The sequence below is a fragment of the Bison bison genome, unplaced genomic scaffold, assembly GCF_000754665.1.
Source record: "Bison bison bison isolate TAMUID 2011002044 unplaced genomic scaffold, Bison_UMD1.0 scf7180017864526, whole genome shotgun sequence".
Lineage (NCBI taxonomy): Eukaryota > Metazoa > Chordata > Mammalia > Artiodactyla > Bovidae > Bison > Bison bison.
In genome coordinates, this window is record NW_011495077.1 from 2,715,266 (window position 1) to 2,723,972 (window position 8,707).

The 8,707-nt window shown below is 49.0% G+C and overlaps 1 protein-coding gene across 1 annotated transcript in view; it reads right to left on the bottom strand.

The window, feature by feature from the left end:
* Positions 1–3,138: 3,138 nt before the first annotated feature.
* DHRS1 (dehydrogenase/reductase (SDR family) member 1) overlaps positions 3,139–8,707 on the bottom strand; it is a 9,036-nt gene continuing 3,467 nt past the window's right edge. The window contains exons 5-9 of the mRNA XM_010831354.1: positions 5,194–5,326; positions 4,740–4,883; positions 4,123–4,192; positions 3,708–3,788; positions 3,139–3,533 (exon numbers count right to left, since the gene is read on the bottom strand). Coding sequence (XP_010829656.1) covers positions 3,397–3,533; positions 3,708–3,788; positions 4,123–4,192; positions 4,740–4,883; positions 5,194–5,326 — 565 coding nt within the window. The 3' untranslated portion in view covers positions 3,139–3,396. The remainder of the gene's footprint in view (positions 3,534–3,707; positions 3,789–4,122; positions 4,193–4,739; positions 4,884–5,193; positions 5,327–8,707) is intronic.

Sequence of the window (8,707 nt, forward strand, 5' to 3'; positions counted from 1 at the left end):
GAGTATGCTTAGCTCTCCGCTTGCACAGGCCTGGGCTCTCTCTGTGGCTGCTCCTAGGTTGGGACTGGCAGTGGTGAGTAGGGATAAAAGGAAGGCTTCTCACGTTACCTTTGTATACCTTTTGGATTCTGACCCACATTCTAAAACAATGCTGTTAGAAATGTACATTTTAAAATGCTAATCAAAAGTCTCTTTTCCATCCTGGCCTGAGCTCCTTTAGGGGATTAAGCATCTCCTGGGGACTGATCAAGTCCCTAGATTTGCTCTGGTAGGGGTGGGGGCTCCATCTCAGCAGCCTGTGTCTCGCCAGGGCTGACCTCCAGCAGGCTGGTGTCTCCTTCACAGCTTCAGCATGCTCTTTCTTTCTCTGTGCCTGTTGTTGCTTTCAGTCCTGCAGCAGCCCCCTCCCTTCTGACAGGCCCTGTCTTTTGACTCTGCCTCCTGCAATCTCTCCTGAATCCACATCCCCACTGCCATCACATCCTGGGACACTGGTCAGACTCCACACAGCTCTTCTGATGCCTGCCTGTTTTCCCCCGGTCCATTTTCCCCACCCCTGAGCCCCAGTCAGCTTCCTCAGATACAAATTGTGCACACTCCTCTCCCGCTTACATCCTCCTGTAGCCAACAGCATTAGTGCTCTGCCCAGCTCTGCCTGGATGCCCCTTTCCATTTTTGTACCCAACGCCCCCTTCAAGTGCTTTCAGGGTTGACACCTGCAGCTCTTCTTGGAGGGCTGCCCTTGATCTGGACCTGGTTTACCCCGCCCAGCCCCACCTGGGCCACGCTGTGGCTGGCAACTGCTCAGTGGTAGTGGTGGCGGGGAATGAAAGCCCAACTTCTCGTCCCAGCAGGGCTACCCTGAGGCCGAACACTCTAAGGCTGTCCTGCTGGGCTCCGAGGGAAGTCACCTCCACAGCTGAACTGGAGCTCCAGCTGGCCTCTCTCCAACCACCTACCTCCCCTGGGTATTCTGCCTTAAGAGTCACTCAGCGTCTAGATGAATCCCTCATGTGGAAACCTACCACCCACAATTTAAATCTTAATCACTGATTTGTATTCATCTCCTTTCTCTGAAAATTTATCCCATATCACATCTACAGTCACGTCATAGCAACTTCTAGCTGTCCTGCAACATTCTGTGTTTCAATACCTGCTTTTTTTTTTTCAGTTAGGAAAAACTACTCCACCCCCATTCTTTAAGTCTCTGATCAATATCACTCCCTTCAATTCCCTAATGAGGCCAGCTGCTTCCTCCTGTACTCTGTACTGTGTACTTATTACAGCACCCATCTCATCAAATTGAACCAGTCTTCTCTAGCATGGTGCTGGGCAGAATGCAGGTGTCAAAAGAAATGTTTCTGAATGAATACTGACTCCCAACACGTCCTAAGACTCTCTGCTATTGGGTTTCTCAGATCTTGACACTCTTCTCCTGCCAATCAACACTTACTCTCCGTGTTTCATTCTCTCAGACCTCTACTCTACTGTTTACATTTCTAAGATTAATTAAGTCTTGTTGGAGGGAAGCAATGTGGTGTCTTTTGAAGAAAACCGCTCCCTCTGGCTTCTTGAGACACCAGGATCAAGGCTGTACCCTGCATGGTGTGGACTCTTGGGGCCCCAGTTCACTCACTTCCTACGGTAAGTGGAAGGTTTGTACTGACTTCTAAGGTCTTCCAGGGCTGAATGAAAGTCCTCTGTGGACTGGAGCCTACTCTGTCTGGTTCTCTGCTCTCCCAAAGCCAAGAACTGTGCCTGCTGCAAAGCACACTCTTGCATATTTGTCAAGAGAAAGAACTGACTTTACTGGCTCCATATTGCTTGGCCCATATGTGTTATTTCACTTAATTTTCAAAGGAGTGGAGTCAGGGTTTGTATGCAGATTTGTACACCTTTGAAGCCCATTTTCTTCCCATCATGCCTTGTGACCTTTAGGGGACAAGGCCCTCATGAAAGGATTTGTCCCAATGATGGCTTTTAAAGATGGCTGTGGAAGGCTGGAGGAGATCCTGAGGCCCTTGTCCTTCCTAAAGCATATAGGCAATTGCTGTTGCCCCTGACCAATCTCAGGGGGATTAGGGTGGTGAGTGGAAGGGGGTGAGAGGGTGGTGAGGAAATCTGATTGCTCTGATTTAAACAGGGTGCCTCAGCAAATGGTGGAGTTTAGGTACGCAGTTCCAGTCACATGCTTGTAAGCGGGCTGGCTCTTTTGAAAAAAAAAAAGAAAGGAAAAAAACCCTGGTTGACAGCAGTTGTTGATTCCTGTAGCATGTATATTTTCACCATGGCTAAACTCAAGCAACCACCGTGAAGTGGCTGGCTGCAGGATTGGAGGAGATGCACATATCAGCTCTCACGGGTGAGAGAGCCACCCCAGCAGTCACTGGAGCAGTAACTGGGGGCTATTCCCAGAAAGCCACGGGAAGATCGCAGCTTCCATAGGCTCTGTAGGCAGCTGTGGGAGGCCTCGGCTCTCCCCCTGCCTTTTTGGAAGATTAGAAATGGCCTCTGCCACTCTGATTTATAGTAGCTCTCCCATTACCTTGATGACCGTGGAGCTGCTGGCGGGAAGGTGGCCTCAAAGGGGCCCTTGGCTCCTCCTTGGAACACACCCGCTGTTGCCTTGCCTCAGGCTGGGACAGACCCCCAAGCAGGGAAAGCAGCTCTGAAAGGTTCTTGTGATCAGTTCTTCAGGAAACAGTTCCTGGGGTGTCATCCCAAGAATGCGAGTGTGTCAGTGTCATCAACTATTCCTCTGCCTCTCCCTTGGGATTTTCCTCCCCAGTTCCAAGAAATCCTGAATATCATGGACTCTGCCTTCCCTGAATTGGGCCTCACCCTGGGATCAGGCCCAGCTAGAAGGCAGTGGGCATCCCTGAAGAGACGGCGGAATGAGGGCGTGGGAAAGCAGTGAGGAAAAGGGGTGGGTGTGCCTGCTTCTGGCTGGGGAGGTACCCCGCTCCCTGGCTGGGGCAAGGGACGGGCAGCTCTGCAGGGAAGAGCAGGAGCAGATGTGGAGGAAAGGGGCCTTGTCCTGTGGATGCAGCTCCTTGAGAGCCTCAACATGTTGCATATCGTTAGGTCTTCCTCTAAAGTACCTACCACCTTGCTGAGCAAAGGATAAGTACTTGAAAATGAACTGAAGGAGAAATGAGAGCTTTATTATTAGCCCCTAGAACATTTTTCAGTGTTAAGGCAAAAAGTAAAATGACGGGGTAAGGAAGGCCTGAAGAAGGACCTATAAAGGCCCCCAGGGCTCAACCAGGGCACAGCAGAGGCTTCTCTTCAGATCAACGGTGTGCAGTAGGTAGGCAGGGAAGGAGGCTGTGTTCCAACTGAGATAGACCAACCACTCAGCCCAAAGGGAAGCAGAATTGTGTGAGGCCAGCAGGGTTAGAACTTGCTAGCATAGAGGGTCATGACCCATTTGGGCACCCGGAGAAACCCAGGCAAGTAGGAGGCCAGCCAGCCCAGGTTGGAGACATGGGAGAGGGCGGAGCTCAAAGACAAATAATCCTGGACAGGGCGGCCTGTGGACCACAGGAAAAGAAGGATTAGATCCTTGTTTCCCATTCCTCAGACACCCCCACGTGGCTGCAGAGACCGAGTGGAATGTGAGGAAGGAAGGGAGAGAAGGGGAGAAGGAGTGAGCTGGAAACGGAAGGAAGAGAGGTTCAGGCTGGCTGCTGGGCCAGAGCTCTTACCATCAACATCCTGCAGGCCGTAGCGTCGTGCGAGGTCACAGGACGGCAGCACCTTCCCGCTCAGGCTCAGGATATTGGGATCTGTGGGCACACAGACAGCTGAGACAGCCTGCAAATGGCCCAGGGTGACCAGGCCTGGGCCCAATGGCACAGGGCATCACCAAGATAGGCTTAAGAGCCCATATTTGTTTCTTTCTGTTCCTAGGAAGGTTTCTGGGCCTCTGGCTCCTGGCCACTGTTCCCAGGATCCAATTGCTGAGGCTCCCACACCTCAAACTGAGCATTGGACCCTTTGGGTGTCCAGAAGCCATAGAAAAGAAGGGCGTATTCCTGGCTCAGGACCCAGAACCAGTGGCCACCACCCTGCAGATCCCCCATGCCCTTTCTCATTACCAGCCGCCCCCAACCTTTTCACCTGTTGCCAATGCCACCACACATTTGCCACTCATTTCTGTGGTCTCCGCGGATGAGAAACGAAATTTGAACTGAAATACAGGGGCAGAGAGTGAAGGGTTAATTTCCAAGAGCGCTGCCCAAGTCCCTTTCCTGCTTTCAGCTTTTGTTCCAGGAGAGGGAGGCGCTTGTCACCGCGCCTGCAGGACTCAGCATCTGGGAAGGTACGGGAATCACTCCTTCCCACATCCGCGAGCCCTGTAACCACGTACTGGTACCCACTGCCTTTCGGCCTTTCCTAAGTGGAAGAATATGGGGATGCCAACCGCATCTGGGCCTTCTAGATTAGTTCAGAGTGGAGGTCAAGACTATGGGCTCTGGAGGCGGATAGTCTTTCCACTTACAGGATATGTGACTTGAGCAAGTTTCTTAACCTCCCTGAGTTTCAGTCTCCCAATCTGTAAAATGGAGCTACCATCTCCCTTACGGAGTGAAGGACAGAATGCGCGTCAGTGCTCAGCCCTGCACCCGCCACGGTGAGCCCTGGTATCTACTCTCTGTTGCTGTTACTGTTTTGTCATTGGAGAGGGAAAGACTGGTTCCTTGCATTCCCTGCCACCCTCGCCCTCCCCCGGCCACCTGCTTAATCAGGGGATCTGAAGCATTCTCCTTCATCATGTGCTCCTTCAGCAGCTCTGTCTGCACCAGCCCCGGCCACAGAGACACGTAGCTGACCCCGTGGCGCCGCAGCTCCTGAGCACAGTCCGCAGCCATCCTGTCGCACTGCAGAGGGACAGAAGGCCGGGTGGGAGTCAAGGCACCTGGTCATGTCACCTCCCTCTCCTGCCTTGCCTGCTTCTGCCGAGGATGCCCCCAACCCCTGGCCTTCCCAGGAGCCCCGTCTTAGCTATCCACCTTCCCCAGTGCACTGGCCGGCCAGCGGAGAGGAGCCCAGGCTAAGGAACTGTCTATACAGGGGAGAGGAAGAGGGGAGGGCCAGTCAGCCTCACCGCCTGGACCACCGGGGACCATCTCTCCTGAGCTCTGGCAACTGTGACTGTCCACCCCAACCCCTGCGCCAGTGGGTCCTCACCGCAGCTTTGCCCACGCCATAGGGGACGTTGAAGAGATACTGCAGCCCCCCAGTGGAGGAGATGATCACAATGAGCCCCCGGCCAGCTGGTACCATCAGCCGAGCCCCATACACCGAACACAAGTAATGGCCTCTAGAAGGTGGGGCAGAGAAGAAATGAACCACGTCAGGGCTGTCTCGAGAAGCTTCTTCTGCCCCCTAGTGGCTTCTGAGCCAGGTGGTGGTGGTGGCTTAGTCACTAAGTCATGTCCGACTCTTGTGACCCCATGGACTGTAGCTAGCCAGGCTCCTCTGCCCATGGGATTCTCCAGGCGAGAATACTAGAGTGGGTTGCCATTTCCTTCTCCAACAGGGCCGCCAACCTGGTGAACCAAGGGCCTGAGGTCACATTCTAAGAAACCCACAGGTAAAATTAACCACTGAAAGAGGAGAAATGGCAATCTTTAGAAGACTGTAACGGAAGAAAAGTGCTCTGTCATGACAGCAATGACAAAGCTAAAATAACTCTGGGGGATAAAATATAATAAATACATAGGATCTACAAGGAAAAACTATAAAGCTCTATTTAATATAAAAGAATACAGGCCGCTCTATCCCTCTGAGATGGCCCACACTTTACGTATGGACTGTGTTTCTCTCTAAATAATCCACTTCGCACCTAAATATGTAAAAAAAGAACAAGTACAGACAGAATCTGTTTAGAAGAACCAACATGTAAAACTTGAGTTCTGCTTAAATTAATCCACAGATTCAATTTGAGTGATATCTCAAGACTTCTGGAGAAATTGATAATAATCTAAAGGTCAATGAGAATAAATGTGTGAAAATAGCCGGGAAAATTCTGAAAAAGGAAGAATAATATCTTGTGGGTGAGGGGGATATGCTGCCATAAACTGTACAATGACATAATAGTTAAAAGAATGCAGAGGACTTCCCTGGTGGTCCACTGGCTAAGATTTTTTTTTTTTTGGCTAAGATTCTGAGCTTCCAATGTAGAGGGTTCAATCCCTGGTCAGGGAACTAGACCCCACGTAGATCCCACATGCCACAACAAAGGTCGAAGATCATGCCTGCTACACCTAAGACGTGGCTCAGCCATATAAGTAAATATTTTTTAAAAAAGAATTCAGGACTGGCATTATAATACCTAAATATGTCAATGAAACAAAGTGCTCAATAGTTAATCCAAGTGTAAAGAAGAATTCAGCAAAGTAGTAAGGGAACATTTCAAACCAACAGGGAGAGATGGTTGTTGTTCAGTCGCTCAGTGGTGTCCAACCCTTGGAGACACAACTGAGAGACTGAACAACAAACATCTGGCCAACAAATAATTTGGGCTTCCCAAGGGGCACTAGTGGTACAGAACCCGCCTGCCAATGCAGGAGACATAAGAGACGCGGATTTGATCCCTGGGTCAGGAAGACCCTCTGGAGGAGGGCATGGCAACCCACTCCAGTGTTCTTACCTGAAGAATTCCAAGGACAGAGGAGCCTGGCAGGCTACAGTCCACTTCAGAGTTGGACATGAATGAAGTGACTTAGCGTGTATGCACGGTCAGTTATTTAGTAGGTGGGATGGACTCTCTACCTCATTTATTGCTTTAAAATGCATTCCCAAAATACTTGGGTATAAAAAAATGAGTGCCTAAAAGCAATAAAAGAAAGTATAAATAAATAAAATGAATCTGCTCAGTTGTGTCTGACTCTGCGACCCCATGGACTGTAGCCTACCAGGCTCCTCCCTCCGTGGGATTCTCCAGGCAAGAATACTGGAGTGGGTTGCCATTTCCTTCTCCAATATCTCTTTGAGCCCCTTTTTTGGAGGGGGAGACAAGAATACTGGAGTGGGTTGCCATTCCCTTCTCCAGGAGATCTTCCTGACCCAGGGATTGAACCCGGGTGTCCCGCATGGTAGGCAGACGCTTTACCATGGGGAAGCTTGTCTCAGTACCATACCAAGATAAAAATGACTTATACATTAAGACATGTATATACGTAGATATACAAATACATACACGTATATACATTTAAGTATGTTTAGAGAGCTGAAGAAAGCACGCAGGCAAGTAATGAGTAATAAATTGGGAAAGATATTTGTAAAACACACATTAAAGGGATCTATTCTACAAAGGTCTCTTATAAATTGATGTAAAAAGAATAATTTAGTAACACAACTCACGAAAGAATAAAGAACCGATACAAATGTAAAAAACAAAAGCTCAACTTCACAAATAATAGAGAAATGTGAATTTAAAAAACATCTTCAGATATCTTTGGCTTATTAGAACGGCCAAACTTGCCTGACCTCCTGGCCGGATATTGTCTAGTATGATAGAAGACATGGGGAAACAGATATTCTCCTTCATCGTTCTGAGATTATAAATTGGTGGGGTCTTTTTAGAGGACAGTTTGATAATGTTTACTAAAATCTCTGAGGTACATATTTTTTAGCCTAATTTTTTCCCACTACTGCAACAGATAAGGGCTTAGATAAATAAATTATGGTATCTCTTCCCAGTGGAATATTTAAATGAATGGTAGAATATATACTAGGCTATTAACAGTAGCTATATCCCAGGCAAAAGAGGAAGGGTTGGCGATTATGGAATAAGATTATACTAATCTACCCAGTATATTTGGGGGTTTCCCTGGTGGCTCAGTGGTAAAGAATCCACCTGCCAATGCAAGAGATGTCAGTTCGATCCCTGGGTCAGGAAGATCCCCTGGAGAAGGAAATGGCAACCCTCTCCAGTATTCTTGCCTGGGAAACCCCACGGACAGAGGAGACTAGCAGGCTATAGTCCATGAGGTCGCAAAAGAGTCAGACATGACTTAGTGACTAAAGAACAACAACGATATCTCGGGCAAAAGAGAGGGGTGGTGACTAGGGGAATATGATTACACTGGTCTACACAGTATATTAAAAAAAAAATAACACACACATACTTGATAACCAGAAAAACATTTTTTTTGCACAAGAGACAGGACTCTCCAGATGAAAACAAGTAGAGTGAGTTACGGTATCAAAAAGAAGGCCAACCTCAGGCAATGCAGAGGAGAGGCACGATAATTATGTATGTGAGTGGTGAGAGGAGGTGTTGGTGCGCTTCCAGCAGGGTCCCAGAGTAACCTTCGCTTTGGACCATTCATCAGGGCTCTGGTGCCAGGGTCTGGGCCTCTGCTTTGCAGGCTTAAAACCCTGACCAGCAAGAGGTGAGAGTGTGGAAGGCCCCTCTCTTTAGAGGGCTAAGGACATGGGTGTTGCCAATTTCAAACTTTTTGGGTTTTTCTTGACTCTTGGTTGACCATCTCCATCTCCTCACAACATTTATTCCACTTTGGAAATGACAAGTGGATTGTAATCCTGCTTCCCTGAGATTGCCACTAGAAGCCGAGGGTTTCCTTAGATGCTTTAGATGTAGATTTGCATGTAATCTCTGGGTGACTCCCACAGGTGGCTGATCACATCCATGCAGTATAGTTTCTGAGAGGGTACCCGCTTCCCAACAATAAAC